Below are 22879 nucleotides of genomic sequence, written 5' to 3'. Positions count from 1 at the left end.
TGTGGTTGATTCATTATTTAAAAAATGTATAGCTCTATTTGTCCCCCCCAACAGATCCTTTGCTCTAATACCATACAAAGCAAAACTCACTGAACACCAAACTAAGCTTTCATTAACCAAACTGTGTCTCCATGAAAATACACTGAAAGAAAATTCTAAAAATTAGGAGTACAATACTTTCATTTAGTCAAGGCAAATATTTAATCATTCATATTCTACATTTTCCCAGAGTTATATATCAAAAAATCACCCACCATTTAAGAACAGGAAATTTGTTAGTCTGCCAAAGTTTTCTTTGATATACATTTAGCAACAAGTGAAAACAATTCTATAAGGCTTAATAAAAATACTGAAATTCCAGCTCTTGTTCCATTATTATGCTATCCATCTTTTGTTAAACACAATGATTTATAGCCAACAAGTCTAAGTTTAGCTACAGCTGATAGAAGTTATGTAAATCTTACCAATCAACATTTGAGGGTAAGGTATACAAGAGTTCTTAGCGACCAAGCAGGTGTTCTAACATTCAACAATAACAGTGAAATACACAACAGCTGTTGGAAAGTTTTTATGACTATGAGATAAACTGCTTAAAACTTTAAGGTTTCTAACTTCTAAAATATAATCTAATATAGACTATATGGAAGTTCCCAAATACTATAAATTTCTCAATTCTGATTCTTATAACCATATAACCTCAGGCTCTTGCTTCTCTTGAAATGGTCTCCTCTCTCCCTCTTCACTCTTCAAAGCTCAATCTGAATTCTAGTTCTTTCATAAAGACTTCTCGGATACCTGCAGCCAATTTGACCCTCTGCGTTTTTAATTCCTTCTTTTTTTACAGATTATACCTTGATATTTATCACTTTTATATTTCTCATTTACTTTATAGATATACTGCCTTCTTAACCCATATGTAAACCTTCTATGGTAAAACACTGAGTGAACAACAGTTATGCGTCAGTTATGGTACTAAGTTCCATTCACAAAGGTGAGGACTGAAACAAATAACAATTCTATGAAATGGGTATTATCACTATAGTTGAGGAAACTCGGGTTCCACAAGGTTTAATGATCTGTCTGGTGAGCAGCAGAGCTAAGATTAAAATCCAGGTCTGACACTTGAAGCCAGAAACTTTTTCTACTATGTGGTACATATGTTAGCAGCTTACAAGGCAGGAACCATATATTTTGTTTCTTTTGCACCTTAAAATGGACACTTTCAAATGCTCCATTTAAATCGGCTATAAACTACACAATAAGTAGTTTAAATAAAGTTAAATAGATTCCAGGTTTTCCATATAATGAGGCCCCATTCCCTCACCGGCATTCCAATACACTTTAAGTAGAAGAAAAAAATGACAGCTCAGCTAGCATGCAATTTTTCTAACTCATAGCTTATTGTATCTTTGCCACAGATACGAATGATGACTGAAACTTATGTATCACCAACAAGGTGGTGCAATTTTATTTTCTTGAAAATGTTTTGGCATTTGGTCAAGTTTGGGAACATTCTTGTAAGAATGCAGAATATGTACAGATCATCTGTCCTGTGTGTTATTGGCAGAAAAAGTGTAGTTATTAGCAGAGTGCTAAGAACCTGGCACTACCTCAAATTATAACTGAATACTATTGGTTTTCCCATAAAAATAATTTTCAAAAGGAAAGCAATACACTAACAAAATAGGAAGCATTATAGTATTTGCAAATATTTTCATTAGCAGCCACGTGTAGGTTTCTTTGGCCTTCTGATATGCTGAGGATGTGATGTGATAAATACTGGTTTTCCCTAATATTCCACCTTCAAGCAGAACCAGACTTAAACCATCCCAAAAGAGAATGTCTTTTAAAACCTCTTATTCTGAAATAATTATAGATTCATAGGAACTTAAAGAAATAGAACAAGAGATTCATGTATTTGAAACCTTGGATCTTCTAATGATATCTGATATAGCTGTAGTTCAATATCAAAATCAGGAAGTTAACACTGGTGTATTACTGTTAAGAAAACTGTAAAACTCATCTACTTTTCAAAATTTTAACATGTTATCATGTGTACGTATATTTGTTTATATGGTTTTATTCAATTTTATCTCATGTTCAGATTCATGTAACCACCACTATGATCAAAATATAGAAATATTTCACCACCACAGGAAAATTTCTTTTGATTCCTCTTTGTATTCACTCCCATCCCACCTGTCCCACCCCAACAATCCCTGTCCCCTGGCAATCACTAATTTGTTCTTGATCTCTATAGTTTGACCACTGTTAGAACATTGTATAAATGGAACCATACAATATATAACCTTTTGAGATTGGCTTTTCACTTATGATAATCTTGAGTTTCAAAAAGGTTGCTGCATATATCAAAGGACTGCTGAACATTAACCAATGGATGTACCATAATTTGTTCAACCATTCACCCCTAAAGGAATTTTGGTTGTTTTCGGTTTGGGAGTTTTGTGGTTAAAGATGCTTGAACATTCTCATATGGCTGAACATAAATTTTCATTTCTCTGGGATAAATCTGATGGAGTCTAACTGCTAAATCTATGTAGAACTTTTTAAGAACTGCCATACTCTTTCCAGCGTGGTTATACAATTTTATAATAACCAGCAAAGTATAAGTGGCTAGGTTCCTCTTCATCCTCATCAATTGGCATTATCACTATTTTTCTTTTTCTGAAACTATTGTAATAGATGTGTAGTAGTATCTCCCTGTGGTTTTACTTTGCATTTCCCGAATGGCAACGATGTTGAATATCTTTTAATGTACTTATTTGCCATTTGTATCTCCTCTTTGGTGAAATATCTGTCCATGTCTTTTATACATTATATAACTTGGTTGTCTGTTTTTCTGCTACTGAGTTTTAAGAATTCTTTATAGAGTCTAGATATAAGGCCATTATTGGATATGTGGTCTGCAAATATTTTCTCCCAGTCTATTGTCTTTTATTCTGCTAAGGAGCATGAACTCTCACACTACTCAACAAAAAAGAGGAGTTCCTTCTCTCAGGAGTCAAGAAGGCTGAGGTAGGAACTTGCACTTTTACTCCCCACTTGCACTACTGAAGCAACATCACTACTCCAGTGGTATCACAGGAGGCCTACTAAACAGAAGCTTCACATGAGGTCCAGGGTCCTACAACATAATAAACCAAATGTCCAGGTTTCAATAAAGAGTCAACTATCTTATCAAGAACCAATAAGGTATCAATTTGAATAAGAAAATAAAATCAACAGACACTAACATCAGGATGACACAATGTTGGAACTATCTGACAAAGATTTCAGAGTAACACTTTAAGTGCTTCAAGAAACATTTATGAATGTGCTTGGAACAAATTAAAAAAATAAATGTCTCAACAAAAACACTAAGAACAAATGAAAACAGCACAGTAGTGCCACAAAAACAGACACATAGATCAATGGAATACAACTGAACATCTAGATGTAAACCCATGCCATCTACAACCTACTGATTTTCAACAAGGTACTAAGTGCACATGGTGTAGAAAAGGCAGTTTTTTACAATTAATGGGAATAATGGATATCTACATGCAGAATAATGAAGCTAGACCCCTAGTTCTCACCAGTTACAAAAGTCAACTCAAAATAGAGCTGGGGACATAGCTCAGTAGTAGAGCTTGTGACTAGCATGCACAAGATCCTGGGTTCAATGTCCAGTACTGCAAAAAAGAAATTAACTGAAAATAGATAGGAACCTTAAAACATAAGACCTGAAACTAGGATACTATTATAAGAAAACAAGGTGAAACACTTTAGGACACTGGAATGGTAAAGAATTTTTTTGGATAAGATCCCAAAATCATTGGACAAGATCCCAAAAGCACAGGAAACAAAAGACAAAATAGACAAATGAGATTACATCCAACTAAAAAGCTTTAGCATAGCAAAGGAAACAATCAATAGAATGCAGAGATATTCTACAGAGTAGGAGAAAATATTTGCAAACTATATATTAAACCAGGGTCAATATCAAGAATATATAAGGCACTCCAAAAAATTCAAAAGGAAAAAACAAAATGATTAAAACTGAGCAATAGATCTAAATACGTATTTCTCAAAAGAAAACATACAAATGGCTAACATATATAAAAACTGAGAACTACAATGAGAACTACAGAACACTAAAGAAAGAAATTAAAGAAAACCTTGGAAGATGGAAAGATCTCCCATGTTCTTGGATAGGCAGAATTAATATTGTCAAAATGGCCATACGACCAAAAGTGCTATACAGATTCAATGCAATTCCAATTAAAATCCCAATGGTGTACCTTACAGAAATAGAGCAAGCAATTATGAAATTCATCTGGAAGAATAAGAAACCCAGAATAGCTAAAGCAATCCTCAGCAGAAAGAGTGAAGCAGCAAGTATCGCAATACCAGATCTTCAACTATACTACAAAGCAATAGTAACAAAAACGGCATGGTATTGGTACCAAAATAGACAGGCAGATCAATGGTATAGAATAGAGGACATGGACACAAACCCAAATAAATACAATTTTCTCATACTAGACAAAGGGGACAAAAATATGAAAAGGAGAAAAGATAGCCTCTTCAAGAAATGGTGCTGGGAAAACTGGAAAACCATATGCAACAGAATGAAATTAAACCCCTATCTCTCACCCTGCACAAAACTCAACTCAAAATGGATCAAGGACCTCAGAATCAGACCAGAGACCCTGTATCTTATAGAAGAAAAAGTAGGTCCAAATCTTCAACATGTTGGCTTAGGATCAGACTTCCTTAACAGGACTCCCATAGCACAAGAAATAAAAGCTAGAATCAACAACTGGGATAGATTCAAATTAAAAAGCTTTCTCTCAGCAAAGGAAACTATCAGCAACGTGAAGAGAGAGCCTACAGAGTGGGAGAATATCTTTGCCACTCATACTTCAGATAGAGCGCTAATTTCCAGAATCTATAAAGAACTCAAAAAACTCTACACCAAGAATACAAATAATCCAATCAACAAATGGGCTAAGGAAATGAACAGACACTTCACAGAAGAATATCTACAAGCAATCAACAGATATATGAAAAAATGTTTAACATCTCTAGTAATAAGAGAAATGCAAATCAAAACTACCCTAAGATTCCATCTCACCCAATTAGAATGGCTATTATCAAGGTCACAAGCAACAATAGGTGTTGGAGAGGATGTGGGGAAAAAGGTACACTCATATATTGCTGGTGGGGTTGCAAATTAGTGCAGCCACTCTGGAAAGTAGTATAGAGATTCCTCAGAAACCTTGGAATGGAACCACCATTTGACCCAGCTATCCCACTCCTTGGCCTATACCCAAAGGACTTAAAATCAGCATACTACAGAGATACAGCCACATCAATATTCATAGCTGCTCAATTCACAATAGCCAGATTGTGGAACCAACCTAGATGTCCTTCAATTGATGAATGGATAAAGAAACTGTGGCATATATATACAATGGAATATTACTCTGCCATAAAGAACGATAAAATTATGGCATTTGCAGGCAAATGGATGAAACTGGAGAATATCATGCTAAGTGAGATAAGCCAATCTCAAAAAACCAAAGGACGAATGATCTCGCTGATAAGCGGATGATGACATATAATGGGGGGTGGGAGGGGTTAGCGTTAGGGTTAGGGTTAGTGTTAGGGAGGGGGGCAAGAATGGAGGAAGGAAAGACTGTATAGAGGGACAAGAGGGGTGGGTGGGAAGGTGGGGAAGGGGGAAAAATGGCAGAATGAATCAAACAACATTGCCCTGTGTAAATTTATGATTACATGAATGGTATGCCTTTACTCCATGTACAGAGAATCAAAATGTATCCCATTTGTTTACAATAAAAAAAATGCTCAATATCAGTAAACATCAGGGCAATGAAGCCAAAACCATGATATCACCTCACCCCAGTACTAATAGCTAATATTGAAAATACTAATGATAACAAGGGTTGATGAGGATGTGGAGAAAAGGGAACTCCTGCACACTGTTGGTGGGAACGTAAATTAGTATAGGTATTATAGAAGTTCCTCAAAAAACGAGAAATTAAATAACCAAATGGTAACAGTAATCCCCCTCCTGGGTATATGTCCAAAAGAAATGAAATCAGCATACAAAGAGATACCTAAACTCCCACATTATTGCAGCACTATTCAAAATAGCCAAGAAACATAAATAACCTAAGTGTCATCAAGTGATGATAAAGAAAATGTGATACATGTACACAATGGGATACTGTCATTTATGACAACATGGATGGAAACAGAAATGATAATGTTAAGTGAAATTAGCCAAGCACAGGAAGAAAAGTGCCATATGATGTCACTCATATGTGGAATATAAAACAGTTGATGTCCACAGAAGTTGAGAATAGAATGGTGGTTACCAGAGGCTGGGGAGAGTAAGGGAGACAGAGAGATGGGGAGAAATTCACAAATGGTTACTAAGTTATAGTTAGACAGAAGTAGTTCTGGTGTGCTACTGCATGGTAGGGCTACTATAGATGAGAAGGTACTATATTTTTCATAAAGCCAGAAGAGTTTGAATGTTTTTACTATAAAGAAATGACAAAAGTTTGAGGAGATAGATGTGTTTAACATAATTTAAACATTACACAATATGTACATGTATTGAAACATTACACAGTACCCCATAAATATGTACAATTTTATGTTTTATGTATCAGTTGACAATAAATTTAAGCTAAACTTTTTAAAATGACATAACCTGAACAACAAGGAGAAATAGATGGAGGAAAAATAAATAAATACTCAGAGACCTACTGAGTTGTAACAAAAGATATTAGCATTCCTTATCAGATTCTCAGAAGGACAGGAGATATAAAATTATATATTTAAGAATCTGAGCACCCCACCTTGTGATAAACCCAAAGAAATTAACATCAAGACAGATCATAAATAAGCTTCTGAAAGCTACAGACACAGAAAAAATCATAAAGGCAGCCAGATAGAAGCAATGCATTATGTATAAGAAAAAGACAATTCGAAGACAGCAGATTTCTAGGGAAGTCAGCACATAGCAGAACATTTTTCAAGGGGTGAAAGAAAAGAACTGTCAATTTAGAATCCTATACCCAGCAAAATTAGACTTCAGGAATGGAGGGATTATCAAGACACTCTCCAATGAAGGAAAGCTAAGAGAATTAAGTTGCCAGAAGACCTGCTTTTGAGAGAATTGCTAAAGGCAATTATTCATACTCATAAGAAATGAAAGCAGAAGAAAATGTGGAATATCAGGAATGAAGGAAGAGCAACAGAAATGGTAAACATCCTCAGTGAGACCCTGTCTCTAAATAAAATATAATAAAAATATTTTTAAAAGGTCTGGGATTGTGGCTCAGTGGTAAGGGCCCCTGGGTTTAATATCTGGTACCAAGAAAAAAAGAAAGGTACACATCTATGTAAATATAATATCCTTTTCTTCTCTTAACTTCTTTAGAACATCTTAATGGTTAAAAGCAAAAATTAAATCACTGACTAATGGGGTGCATAGGGTACATAGATATAGCACATGAAATAACTTTAAATATAAAGGGGGAAGGTAAGGATGCATATAGGGTAGTAAGGTTTGGACATTTATTTGAAGTGGTAAAATACTGAATATAAGTAGACTGTGAAAAGTTAATATGTATATTATAATCCCTAGAGCAACCACTAAAAATATACAAAAGACTTAAAGGCTAATAGACAAAATGAATTAATAAAACCTGTTCAAATACAAAAGATGACAGGAACAAAATAAATAATGCTGCAGAAAAAAAAAGAAAATGATAACAGTATGAATGAATTTCAAATATATCATCTTTATAATTATCAACAAATTACATAATGAGCACTATAAATCAATAATTAATATACCCATATACTAGCAATGAAAAATTAGAAACCTAAATTCAGAGAAGAAAACTATTTACAACATTCCTCCCTATCCATCTGCCCAAAATGGAAATCCTTAAGAGATAAACCTAACTCAATATCTCTTATACTAATGACATTTTTGATTTGATCATTCTTAGGGGAGGAACTATTTTGTCCTCTAAAGAATGTTTAGCAGTCTCTAACTTCTACCTACTACATCCCAGAAGCATACCCTACCTCCTCCAGTTGTGAAAAACAAACGAACAAACAAACAAAAAACATGTCTCCTGGTGCTATCAAATGTTCCCTTGGGTTCTAAATCACCCCTGGTTGGGAACCACTGGTGTAATCCAACAAGAACAGGGTCTGTGTGTTGAAAGCTACCAATGCTGATAAAACAGATCAAAGAAGACAGAATTAAATGGAGAGACAAATTGCATTCATCCAGTGGAAGACACAATGGAGTTAGGATATAATTCTCCACAAACTGGTACAAATTTTTTAAATTTTCATTTAAAGTACCATTAGGCTTCTTTGTAGCTATGGATAAGATTATTCTAAAATTTATATAAAGAGGTAAGAAACTGGAATAGTTAAAACAACTGTGGAAGAAAAAAAAGTTGAAATAATCATACTATCTGACTTTGACTTTACTAGAAATCTACAATAAATTGAGATAACGTAGTATTAGCAAAGGAAGAGACACAAAGACCAATTAAACAGAACAGATTCTAGAAAAAGACCCCACACATATAACTATGGTAGAAAGAATAATGGCTCTCTAAAGAATTCCATGTACTCCTCTCTAAAGCTTGTAGAAATGATACCTTAAATGGCAAAATGAACTTGCAGATGTGATTAAACTAAAGAAAATGGGAAATACAGGGAAAGGTATCTTGAATTATTCTGGTGGGCTGAATATAACCACAAAGACCCTATTGGAGGCAAGAAGGTCAAAGTCATGAGAGCAGGTAGGACTATGAAAGCACAAGGGTCACAGTCAGACAGACACTAAAGATGCTATTGACTTTGAAGATGAAGAGATCACAAGCCAAGAAATTCAAGCGGACTCTAGAAGTAAGGAAATGGATCCTCCCTGAGAGCCTCTGAATGGAGCCTAGCTCTGCCAAATACCTTTATTTTGACCTGGTAAAACCTAATTTTGGACTTCTGATTTCCATAAATGTAAAATCTGTTGTTGTGTTGAGCTTCTAAATTTGTGATAATTTGTTATAGCAGCAATAGTGAACAAAGGAAATTCAGTGAGGTAAAGATAGCCTTGGTTTTGGAACAACTAGAGAACAAAAATAAATAAATCTCTACCTAAACCTCATATAAGAATTCAAACTGAATACAGATCTAAATGTAAAAGACAAAAATATCAAAACTTAGAAGAAAACATAGGGGAAAATGTCAACGACTTTGAGTTAGGCAGATAGTTCTTAGACATGACAACAAAGGTATAATGTATAAGAAAAAATGATAAACCAGAATTCATCAAAAATTTAAAAACTTGTTCTATATAACATACTAAAACAAGTTATGGATAGAAAGATTATTTACAAGTCACATATTTGAGAAAGAACTTTTACCCAGATTATATTAAGAACTCCCTACACACAAGAGGAAAAATAAACAGCTCAATTAAAAGTGGACAAATCACTCGAACAGACACTTCACAAAAGTGGGTATCTGGATGGCAACTAAGCCATCCATATGAAGATATTCAATACCATTAGCCAATTTCCCAAGAAGAGAGACATAAATTAAAACCACAAGATACTACTATATGTCTGACAGTACCAAGTGCTGGCAGCCAAGAAGCAAAGCAACCAGAACTCTCACATATTATTGATGGGAATATAAAAAGAGTTACTCTGGAAAACAGCTTGGCAGCATCTTATAGAATTAAAAATATACTTAGCATGACCCAGCATTCCACTCTTAGTTATTTATTCTAAATAAATTGAAAGCTGGGGTACACAAAAACCTATACCTGAGTATTTATAGCAGTTCTAGCTATAATCACTAAAATATACAAAGAACCCAAATGTCCTTGAATAGGTGAATGGATAAACGAACTATTCAAACCATGGAAAACTACTCAGCAACAAAAAGAAACGGACTGGTACACTCAATGACTTGGGTGAATAACAGAAGCATTACTTTCAGTGAGAGAATTTAGCTCAAAAGGTTATATATGACATGATTCCATTTATATCATGCTGTGGTTCAGATATGGTTTGAGCATATCTTCCAAAGGTTTATGTGCTGGAAAGTTGGTTCCCACTGTGGGATGATGAGAGGTGGTGAACCATTAAGAGATGTGGCCTAGAAGGAGGTAATTAGGGCATCAGGTAACCACCCTCAGAAGAGATTAATGAAGTTCTCATAGAACCCTGGTGAGTGCTTGAGATAGTGAGTTATAAAAACAGTAAACCTAATCCCTGAAACTCTGGTTTCCTGTCTTGCCATGTGATCTCTCCCTCTGACATGCCATCTATCATGTTGTGTAGTGAGATGGCTTCAAAAGAGTTGAGCAGATACTGGTGCCATGCTCTTGAATGTCCAGAACTGTGAGCCAAACAAACTTTTCTTTACAAAGTACCCAGTCTCACATATTTTGTTACTGCAACAGAAAATGGATGAATATATATATGTTCAAAATAAATAATTATACTGAGAAGACATATCACTGTTTCTTAGCACTTAGATCTGAAGAGGGTATGGCTATGAAGCGTAACTCATGGGAGATTTTGGGGTGATGAAACTTTTCTGTATTCTAACATAGTTGCAATTACATGAATATATACAAGTGTTAAAAATCACAGAATTGGGGGCTAGGGATATAGCTCAGTTGGATTGAGCCCTTGGTTCAATCCTCAGCACCACAAAAAAATTATAGAACTGTATACCAGAAAGAGTTCATTTTACTGTATGTTCATTAAAATTAATTTAAAAATAACAAAGCCAGTATCTTGGGTTACAACAGACCTGATTCCCTAGGCACAGGAGCTAACTATCCAAAGCTACATGACAATGTATTTCAATCAAAATCAACTCAATATGAAGCTTCATACCACGTAACTTTCTAAAACTTAAGAAACTGGTTATTTTTACTAGATTTTAAAAGTGACAAAAGGTATGATTAATCTGTAATTGCAATGTACACATTAAGTACAACAGAATTAAAATGATTTATCCTTACAGTTTTTCTTTTCTAGACTATTAATTTAAATAACATTTAATCTGCTGAACTTCTGAACATTCAGATTATATATCACTGAGAAATTGAATTAATTTTTAGTATGAAAATATATAATTTGGGGCAGTAACTGAAAAGAGTTAAGGAAAAAGTAAAATCATTATGATTATGTGCTATGTTTTGAATATGGCATTTTCCCTCCAGAAATCATGCTGAAATTTGTTTGCCACTACGGTGGTGTTGAGGCATGGGGCCTTTAAGCAGTGATCAGGTTGCTAAGAAGGATTAGTGCTATTCTTGTGGGATTGGGTTAATTCTTCGAAGAGTGAGTCTAGAGGGACTAGATTAGTTATCACAGGAATGGGCTGTTATAAAGCAAGGTCATCATTCATGCTTGTCTCTTCTGTACATACTCACTTGCCCTTCTGCTTTCTGCCCTAAGTCACAGCAGCATAAGACCCTCACCAAAAGTTGAGCAGATACCAGCTCCATGCTCTTGGATTTCTCAGCCTCTAGAACCATGAACTCAAATGAACCTTTATCTTTATAAATCACCCTGTCTCGGGAATTCGGTTTTAGCAATGGAAAATGAACTAAGACACCGTAAAGGACACCCAAAGGTATGATGTATCTATATAATGTCAAAATTACTGGCCACCCAGGGTCAGTTTGCCTAGAATCTCAAATTCTAGATTTAATTATGACTTTTTACTTTTTGATCATGAAAGCATGTCAACTGAGGAACCCGACTGTTTCAGACTTCTTAATATATAAACTCCTCAATAATTAGTCTTTTTCAGAGTGGCCTCTGTTAACTAATGGTTCTGTAGCAGTGTTGCCAAGAAGGGCCCTATATGTCTGAATAAGAAAAAGAGAAGTTTTTACTTTATTAACTGCTTCTCTAGTCACAAAAGGACCAGGAGGAGAGGAAGCAAATAAAGACCACAAACACTAAAAGGAGATTTGATTAGTAAGGCAAAACAGAAAATAAAACTGAACAAGGCACTTAGACATCTGTAAAGACCATCAAGGTAGTGACGGGACCTTCATGAACTTAAGGCTATTCTTGGAACAGGGAAAAAACAGACAAAAAAACAACCACCTGAGTTTATCAAACGCAAATTCTTTTACACCTTATGTTACTAATTCATGAAAATTAGGCCTGACTAATAAAGCAAATGCCATAAAAGACTCCCATCACATAAATAAAAATTTGTCTTAAAGCTGACTTTGGGTATTAAAAATAACCACAACAGGGTTGGGGATATAGCTCAGTTGGTAGAGTGCTTGCCTCGCAAGCACAAGGCCCTGGGTTCAAATCCCCAGCACCGCAAAAAAAATAAATAAATAAATAAATAACCACAACAGAAAACAACCTGTTTAATCTGATCCCTGCAACATATCTGAATATAGATTCCAAGAAGATGGAATAAGAGTTATGACTTAACTACATGAATAAAGACTCCATATTAAAAAGTGTTACATAATATAATATATGTAAGAAATCCACTCACTGTTTTCACTTAACATGATAGTTTAACCAGGAAAACATAAACATGACAAAACTGAGACAAATAGAAAGAGACCAAATGTCATTGTCAAAAAACAGACACCTAAAACATGGTGTAAGCAAGTTGAAAACCTAGAGGTCATAGCCATAAAACAAATTTGTTTTATGTATTTCACAGCTGAAGCACACAGAACTGAAAGCAAAGTAAAGAACATGGAAGAGCAAATGACTTACACAGTCCTAACTCTAATAATCAAATCTAAGTGATAAATCCTCTCATATAAGTCCTTTAGGAGATTTTAAAAAAGTAGAGGGGAAAAGTGATATCACAGTGATATGTAATGAAAACTGAATGCAAGCAGTAGAAGTTACATGATTTGTTTGCTTGATTCATTAATTTTTTTTTAAATGGGCTTATACCATAAAATTTTGTTTGATGTAACATTAGTATTTACTGGAATAACTGGAACATAAGCTAAGATATATTACAAGGAAGGACTCCTAACTTCCTGTGTGACATACAAAATGCTTGAAAATCACTTCCCTGCTCATAATTTTAAAAATGTTGAACTGAAAATATCACCTTGAAGCTAACAGAAAATTGAGTTAACAGAGCAAACAGCTATCCTCCAAACTAGGAGAATCACAGTTTATGTGAAAAAGTTGTTATGGCTGGGTGGAACCAGCATATGGTAAGTTAGAAACACTAACTGCTAAAGAATGAGCAAGGAATAGTCCAAAACATTAGAATCCTGGGGGTTCCCACTTTCGTAAGTTTTACCTCCTATGTCAGCCAACTTTTCATTACTATGACAAAATACTTGAGATAATCAACTTAAAATAAGAAAAGTTTATTCTAACTCACAGATATGAGGTTTCAGTCTATAGTTGGTTGGCCCTGTTGCTTTGGGGCCAGTGATCAAGTAGTATATCATGGCAGGGAGCACATGGTAGAACAAGCTGCTCAACTCATGGAGGCCAGGAAGGACAGAAAGAGAGAAGTGGGGGCCAAGGCTTCAATATCCCCTTTGAGGACATGCTTCCATATGACTGGAAGACCTCCAAATAGGCCCACCCTCTTAAATATTCTATCACCCACACAACAGTGCTACAGGCTGGGGACCAAGTCTTTAATACATGGGCCTTTAGGGGACATATCCAGCCACAGGATCTCCAGTAGCCAGATAAACATAAAACCTCATACTAATGGCCTATTTACTTCAACAGATCATGTCCAGATTTCAAAAAATAAAATTACAAGTACGCAAAAAGACAACAAAGAGCCTAAATAGGCAAAGTAAGTATCAGAATTAGACTCAGTTAAGGCAGAGATTTTGGCATTATCAGGCCAGGAATTTAAAATGATGATGACTAAAAGTGCTAATGGACAAAGCAGATACCATGCAAAAACAGATGAGCAATATAAGCACAAAGAAGGGAAACTCAGGAAGAACCAAAAAGTTATGCTAGAAAACAAAAACACTATAATAGCTGGAGAATGTCTTTGATGAGCTCATTGGTAGACAGGACTCAAGGAAAGTACCAGTGAGCTTGAAGATATATGTCAATAGAAATTTCACAAAGGGAAAAGCAAAGAACAAAAATAATTTAAAAAGTAGAAAAGAATATACAAGAACCATGGGACAATTATAAAAGGTATAACATGTAACAGGAATACTAGAAGGAAAAGAGAAAAAGGAACAGAAGAAATATTTGAGGTAATAATGGTTGAGAATTTTCTAAAAATGAATGACAACACAATGCAGGAAGCTCAAAAAACACCAAACAGAGCCAGAATGGTAGAGCATGCCTATAATTCCAGCAACTCGGGAGGCTGAGGCAGGAGGATCTCAAGTTCAAAGCCAGCCTCAGCAGATTAGTTTGGTACTTAGCAACTCAGCAAGGCCCTGTCTCTAAATAAAATATAAAAAAGGGATGGGAATGTAGCTCAGTGGTTAAGCACCATGGGTTCAATCCCGGGGATTGGGGGTAAAAAAAAGATCACCAAACAGGACAAATAAAAACAAAAGTACATTTTGGCATATCATATTCAAACTATAGAAATTCAAAGGCAGAATCTTAAAAGAAGCTACAGGAAAAAACACCTTTCCTACAGAACAAAGATAAAAATAACTCTGTACTTCTCTTCAGAAACCATGCAAGCCAAGAATGGAGTAAAATATTTAAATTGTTGAAAGGGGAAAAGAAATCCCACCAATCTAGAATTCTGTACTTAGTGAAAAGTTTCCTTTAAATGTGAAAAATACACACTTTCTAAAAAAAATAAAATAAAATTGAGGCAAATTGTTGCCAGTACATGTGCCTTGCAAGAACTGTTTAAAAAGTTCTTCAAAGAGAATAAAAATGCTAAAGATAAAATCTTTGATCTACATAAAAAGGAAGTGTTAGGGGAAAATTTTTAATGTAAAAGCACTTATTTTTTTTCTTAATTGAATGGGTGACAGTTTCTTCAAAGTAACAAAAACAATGTATTGAGTAATTAGAATATATGGGTAAGTGAAATTAATGACAGCAATCTATGAGAGATGGGAGGAATAAACTGGGAATACTATTATGTGCACTTCCCAAGCAGCAGTATGTTATGTGAAAGTAGACTTAGATTAGTTGTAAATATATATAGAAAACTATATGGCAACCAAGAAAAAAAATTAAGTATAATTGAAATATTAAAAGATTACAGAAAATAGAATCACATAAAATGACTAACTTCAGAAGTAGAATGGAAAAAACAAAACTACAACCAAAGAACAAGGGCAATGAATAGAAGGCAATTATACATATGGTCAAAATCAATTAATCATTTAAAATGTGAACAGTCTACACCAATGAAAAGACAGATTATCAGGAAGAATTTTTAAAAATGACCCAATTACAGACACCTTATCCACAAAGACACAATAGATTAAAAGTAAATGAATGAAGACATATATACCATGTTAACATTAATCAAAGTAAAGCTGGAATAAATATATTAATTTAAAACAAAGCAGACTTCAAATCAAGAAAAATTAACAGGCATAAAAGAGGGTCATTACATGTCAGAAGGGCTAATTATCCTAAAGCACATAACAATTGTATTGTGTATGATGAACTTTAACAACAATATGTCAAAATGCATGAAGCAAAAATGAACTGCAAGAAAAAATAAACGAATTCTCTATTATAATTGGAGATTTCAACACCCGTTCATCAGTAATTGACAGAAGTAATAGGCAGAAAATCAGTAAAGCTATAGTTGAAATGAACACTATCAATCATGAGTCTAAATGACACATATTGAATACTTGATCCCGTGACAGCAGAGTATATATTCTTCTCAAGCACACAGACCATTCACCAATACAAATCATATTATAGGCTATAAAACACCTTACCAAATTTAAAACCAAATGTGTATATTAGGAAAGAAGATCTAAACTCAATAAAATTAAAAATTTCTGTTCTACAAAAGACATTATCAAGAAAATGAAAAGATAAGATTTAGATTTGGAGAAAATATTTACAAAAGACATATTTGACGAATGTCTGTCATCAAAAAATAAATGAATAAACATAAAACTCAAAAATAAGGAAACAAACATCCTGATTCAAAAATGGGCCAGAAGACCTAGACACCTCACCAAAGAAGATAGAGAGATTGCAAATGAGCATATGAAATGATGCTCAATATGATATGTCAGTTAGGTAAATGCAAATTAGAAACAAAAACGAGATGACACATCTATTAGAATGACTAAAATCTAAAACACAATGCTGGATGCTGGTGAGGACCTGTAGCAATGGGAACTTTCATTCGTAACTGGTGGTAGTACAGTTAACTGGGAAAACTGTTTAAAAAAAAAAAAACAATACAATACAACAATTTTACTCCGTGGTATTCATCAAGTTGAAATGAGTTGAAAATATATCCACACGAAAACCTGCACATGAATGTTTCTTGCACTTTTATTCATAATTTCCCTAAATTTGGAAGCAACCAAAATGTCCTTCAACAGGCAACTGGATAGACATACACTGTTATAGCCAGACAATGGAATATTGTTCCACAATAAAAAGAAATGAGCTATTAGGTCAGAAAAAGATATGAAAGAACCTGAAATGCATATCGTTAAGTGAAAGGATCCAACAGGAAAATGCTACATACTATAAGATTCCAGCCATGTGACATTCTGGTGAAGAAAAAACTAGAGAGATGCTAAAAAGGTCATTGGTTGTCAAGAATTTGGGAAAAAGGGAAGCAGAAATGAATAGGTGAATTGCAAGGGAGTTTTAAGGCAGTGAAACATTTCCATATGGTAACATATAACAAATGTATGATACCATATAAATAAATGTACCACAATAACACAAGGTATTAAAAACAGAAGGAACTGCATATATGGGAAGGAAAAAGGTATGTAAGAACTCTTTGTACTTATTGTTCAATTTCTCAGTAAACCTAAAATTTATCTAAAGTATAAACATTTTAATTAAAATGTACTCCAGGGTATAAATCACACTTTTCAATTAAAGACAATGTTTAATATTTTAAAAGATTTTCAAAAAAATCAAAGTCAAGCAAGAAACGTATGAAATTTTTGAAGCCTTTTCCAAATGTCTAATCATTGGCACTCCCACAAAACTTCATTTGCATCTCCCTTTGGATACTTACATTATGTCATAGGTTTTTATCATTATTTATATATTTTCACCTTTAGTACACTGCAACTCCATGAGGACAAGGCCCATATTTTATTCATTTTGTTATTCCCATTTGCCTAGCACAGTACCAGTATCCAGTGATCACTCAATAGAAGTATACCCATTACAAGCATTACTCCTTAGTTTAAATAATAGTTGGATCCCTAAAGAAAAAAGATACTGATTTCTTATTGATAAATTACACTATCTCCAGTTATTATTTTATAGTTTTAAAGATATCTTGTTTGATTTCTTAAAGATTATTAATTGAGTGCCTTTTTGTACTTGATATTTTATTTTCCTTTGCCTCCAAGTGGTTTCCAAGATGATGGTGTTGAAAGAATATGAATAAACTTTTGGGGGGAATATTAAAGGTAATATCTGTTTTGTAAAATCAGGTGATTTTTATTTTCCTTAAATCCTGATTGTGCATAAAATACTAATAGAAAGGGTGAATTTGAAAACCAAAAACCTTAAAGGATCTCAGAATGCTCAGATTAATGATAATGTGATACTCCTAAGATATATGCACAGACTGTAATAAAAGACACTGCATAAGATTTGTAGGAATTTAAGGCATGAAGACAAATAGCATTCTCTCTTTAACTTGGCAGCAGAACCCCTAAAATATGTCACATAAAGAACCCCAACATATTAAAATAGAATTGCTGCTTTTCTAGTACAAGGAATGCCAATCTCTCTTGGTCTACTCTGGGCCCCCAATCATCTCCATATAATAATGTTTCTTTAAAATATTTGTTAACACCTTCAGGATCAAAAAAGCATTCAAAGGTAGATAAACAAGTAGATGGTATGCTGTGAGCCCATACATTAAGCATGAAATCCTCCTCCACTTTTCTTCTTTTCACTTGATATTTCTTTCTTTCCTCCTAATATTTCACCTATGCCTCCATCTCACTCATAATACAATCAATGCCACACAGACAGATGGTATTTAGAGCTGAGAATGTTCTTGAATCCAGCACTAAAACTCCAAGAATATGTGAAGGAGGCAGGGAAGACCAGAGTACAATGGGTCTAAATTGGTTCAAAGTGTTTATATGTCAAAGTATGCAATCAGGTTTGAAGAAAAAATAGGAAGCCAAGGAACAAAAAGGAATAGCAATCCATCTTTGTACACCAATTAAACACACTTTCAACACTGCTAAAAAATAAACAATCATGTTTTTGAAGATTTGTAAGAGTGATCAATTTTAAACTAAGAACAGACTACAAGCTGGCAAACGAGTGTTTACAATGGCTAATGCTACTACTATGCTCTGCATGCCTCAAATTATTATTCTAGGTCTAGTTCTTGTCTAGTAAAAAGAAAATTGTTACTATATTCTTCGAAAGTACTAAAAGGCACTACTCATAACATCTGGCAATTTTTCATTTTCTTGATTCGAAAGGAATCAAACATATGTTTTAAGGATTTTCTGTATTTGTTTGTATTTATTTGCAATTAGTTTACAAGAGTTTAGTACAGCACTTTCCATTCTGTGGCTATTCAGCATACGTTGAGTGAAGAACAAAATATTAGCCTTCTAAAAATATTTCAACCCTTAAGGAAGTTAGCTCAGATCTAGATTTCATACCCTAATAGTGACCTGTCACCAAGCAACAGAACTCCATATTTCTGTAGGACTGGAACCCACTCTAAAAATAAATCCTAATACAAATGTCATTACTTAAGACTTACTCCTCCTTTTAGTAGCTTAATTAGTCTTGTTCTAACCTGTTCTCTTCAATTCAAAACAAAGTCCAGAAAATCATCTGCCTTTAACTTGTCAGCAAGGTATGTACATTCAGTCAATAAATGAATAAAGGCCAATTTGCTAATTTTGCCTTGCATAACAGCTAACAATCATCTTTATCCTTAAGCAATTCATATGTAAGACAATTCAGCAATCAGTACTGCACTAAAAATGAACATGAAAGTTTAAAAATTTCAACATTAGCCACCAAAATTAGATTTGTAATATTGTTCTGTTTAGCTTAAACAAATAGAATAAAGCATGGGATCCTTGATCTGTTGCTCAGCATGTTGATTTAAGCAAATATTCTCTTGAGAATGGGTCAGATTCATTGGGAGAATATTCAACAGTGAAGACTGATAAGAAAGGAGACATGAAAATGGAGAATCTGATTATGAATTACTTTGGTTTTACTCTTACCTCTTCAATGATCCCTTCTACTGTTTACTTTCTTACAGAACAAAGGCTCTCTCACTAGTGGTCTTCTATTTCTGTTCTTTTCTTTGGCAACTCACAAATTTGCATTTGTTTCAACTTTCACTTCTTAAATCTCTAACCCTGGGCTCCTTCCTGATCTTGTCTTGCTTTTATATTACCAGCTCAACTGTTCTATTTAGACGTTCCCCTAGCATCTCAAACTTATCACATCCAAAATCAAGATCTTCATTTCCTAAACAAGACCTCATGATTTGCTGCCTGTTTGTTAAAGACATTATTACTGTCTCAATTTTGACATCATCTATGAACCCCATTCCTTCTTTTTTTTTTTAACTTCTAATAAATAATCCATTGTTAAGTGTTGTTGATTCTACCTCACAATATCTCTGGCATATTTTCCTTCCATGGTATCACTTTTACCATCACTCTAGTACAACCTGCTATCACTAATTACCTAGATTATTACTTTAGCCTCATAACTATTTGGTAAATATTAGCTGGAATGAATGTATGGAATGAATGGTATCTGTACTTTAAAACATCTTCTACAAAAGGGCCAGAATAATTCCCTAAAGCATATCTCTAACTTTGTTCATTATCTCCTCAAAATAAAGGTTCCTATTTCTCAACATAATTAAATATATACAGTTGTTGTTTTGTTTTGTTTTGTTTTACAGTTAAGGCATTTCACATCAGGACCTCTATCTTTCCAAGCTTACTTCCCATTCCTCTAAAATCGTGTTCCCTTATTGGAGCCAAATAGACTATTCACTACTCTACACATTCTATATACTTTCTCTAGACCATCATTCAAATTATTTCTGTGCCTATAACAATCCTACTCATTGATCCAGGCCTGTCTCAGATGTCATCTCTGTATAACACTTCCCAACTCCTCGTCACGGTGATTACTTCTATCTTTACGCTAAAACTCACAACATTCAGCAGGTATTAAATCATTTATGCTTACTTTGTATTACAGCAATAAAATAAAACTCACTTTACCCTGTATGAATTCCGAGAAGAAATTAGATTTAGTCATATTTAAATACCCTGCAATGCCAAGAACAGTACTTACAAGTTCTCAACATATTTTTAGAGTAGGGAAAAGAATGTGTAAATAGAAGGAAATGTGGTATAGAAATAAAGAAGTGGTAAGACCCAGGTTCTAAGCAAACTATTAATCCTCATATTTAAGAAGAATAACCAAATTATTGTCCAATTTCATTTATACTTTTATGCAAACACTTTTTACCATAGTTTTCAACATTTACATTTTATTTTAACATTTATGTTAAACTACTTGCCAGGTATGGTTCTAAGCCTTTTGAATGCTAATTTAATTAATCCTTATAATAACACTATTTTTATAAATTAGGAAAAACTGAGGCATGGAGACAAAGCAACTTGCCCAAGGTAACAAGATTAATTAGCGGCAAAGTCCAAGCAGTCTGACTACAGAGATCACATTCTGCATGATGACAATATATTGTACCTTGCAATGTATATGTGCCTGATTTTAAAATCTGAATTTATTGAAAATAAATACTATTTCCTTGAAAACTCAGTCATCATTATAACTTTGCTCTATAGTATTATGAAAAATGGGCTGCTGAAATACAGAATTTGTATAATAAATACACCCAGCTTTGTGGCTTTTTGTTTATCTTTATTCGGTTTCTCATTTTTTCCCTTGATGTTAAACTGTTATTTATCACTTAAGGCTATCAATGCACCTAAAACTCCTTCATCTTCCTTTTAATTTAATGGGAACTGGGGACCAAACTCACTCAAAAATATGTATTAAAAGAGAGTCAACATAACTCTGAGGAATGTCTTTTATAAAGTTTGTTATGTTTTGTTACAACCAATGTTTCTGTATCTTATATTGGTTTTAGGAGTGAATTCCATTAAGTTAAAGCTGTCGGATGTCTGATCCAGAGATAATTAATATATTACCATTTAATTTCTACTCATTGCATAAAATAAATGAGGGTCCTAAAAGTTGGCCATGCTTCATGAAAAGTAGCTTATACTAACTCAGAGTTCATGACTACAATGACTACAGAATGTCCTAGTATTTCTTAGTTACAGCAACAAAACAATACATTCCTCTCATTCTTACCTTGGCACCACCCAGAAATCCTAAGGAAATGGCAACTCTAGCTCGTAGATCTGGCCTATCTTTAGGCCATACATATGAAAGCATTGCTTTTATGATTTTCCGAGTATCAACATCTTTTAACTGTTGAGAGAAAACAAAGCAATAACACATCATTTTAAATGTAACCATACGTTAATAATGTAGAATTAAAGAAATACTTGAGAAATATACAAAAACATTAAAAATATAACTTTTATCCTAAAAAGGCCAATATTTCCAAACTTTATATACTTCGGAGAAAAATAAAATATTTCAATTGTTTTTAAAAGCTACTCATTTCTCCTAGATTTCTTACATTTAACTATAGTAACACTCATACTACTAAAAAATAATTGAGTAATGGCAAGGGGACATGTACTATATATTTATTTTTTATCTATTAAGCTATAAAACATTACATATAACTTTAAAATATTTCCACCTTTGTAGTCAATATTGGAATCCTAGGTTCAAACTCATGGTAAAGAAGAATTACAATATTGTGTTTAGGAAAGTAGGGGTTTTGGTGTTGGCTATATTAAACAAAGGTGAGGTTACTAAAAATGTCAGCAATCAAAATAGATCAAGGACTTAGGAATTAGACAAGAGACCCTGCAACTAACAGAAGACAAAGTAGGCCCGAATCTTCATCATGTTGGCTTAGGATCAGACTTCCTCAACAAGACTCCCAAAGCACAAGAAATCAAAGCAAGAATCAATAAATGGGATGGATTCAAACTAAAAAGCTTTTTCTCAGCAAAGGATACAATCGAGAATGTGAAGAGAGAGCCTACAGAGTGGGAGAAAATCTTTTCCACACACACTTCAGATAGAGCACTTATCTCCAAAATTTATAAAGAACTTAAAAAACTCCACACCAAAAACACAAAGAACCCAATCAATAAATGGGCCAAGGAACTGGACAGACACTTTACAGAAGAAGACACACAGGCAATTAAAAAACATATGAAAAAGTGTTCAACATCTCTAGTAATTAGAGAAATGCAAATTGGAACAACTCTAAGATTTTATTTTACTCCAATTAGAATGGCTATTATCAAGAACACAAACAATAACAGATGTTGGCATGGATGTGGGAGAAAAGGCACACTTTTACATTGCTGGTGGAGTTGCAAATTGGTGCAGCCACTCTGGAAAGCAGTGTGGAGAATCCTCAGAAAACTTGGAATGGACCCACCTTTTGACCCAGTTATCCCACTCCTCAGTTT

General features: G+C 33.9%; 1 protein-coding gene across 1 annotated transcript in view; it reads right to left on the bottom strand.

The window, feature by feature from the left end:
• Positions 1-22879, bottom strand: part of ABCB7 (ATP binding cassette subfamily B member 7) — a 113967-nt gene that overhangs the window by 24715 nt on the left and 66373 nt on the right. The window contains exon 4 of the mRNA XM_079123023.1: positions 21633-21752. Coding sequence (XP_078979149.1) covers positions 21633-21752 — 120 coding nt within the window. The remainder of the gene's footprint in view (positions 1-21632; positions 21753-22879) is intronic.

The sequence above is a fragment of the Sciurus vulgaris genome (assembly GCF_902686455.1).
Source record: "Sciurus vulgaris genome assembly, chromosome: X".
In the NCBI taxonomy this organism is placed as follows: Eukaryota; Metazoa; Chordata; class Mammalia; order Rodentia; family Sciuridae; genus Sciurus; species Sciurus vulgaris.
This window is presented reverse-complemented; position numbering and strand designations above follow the sequence as displayed.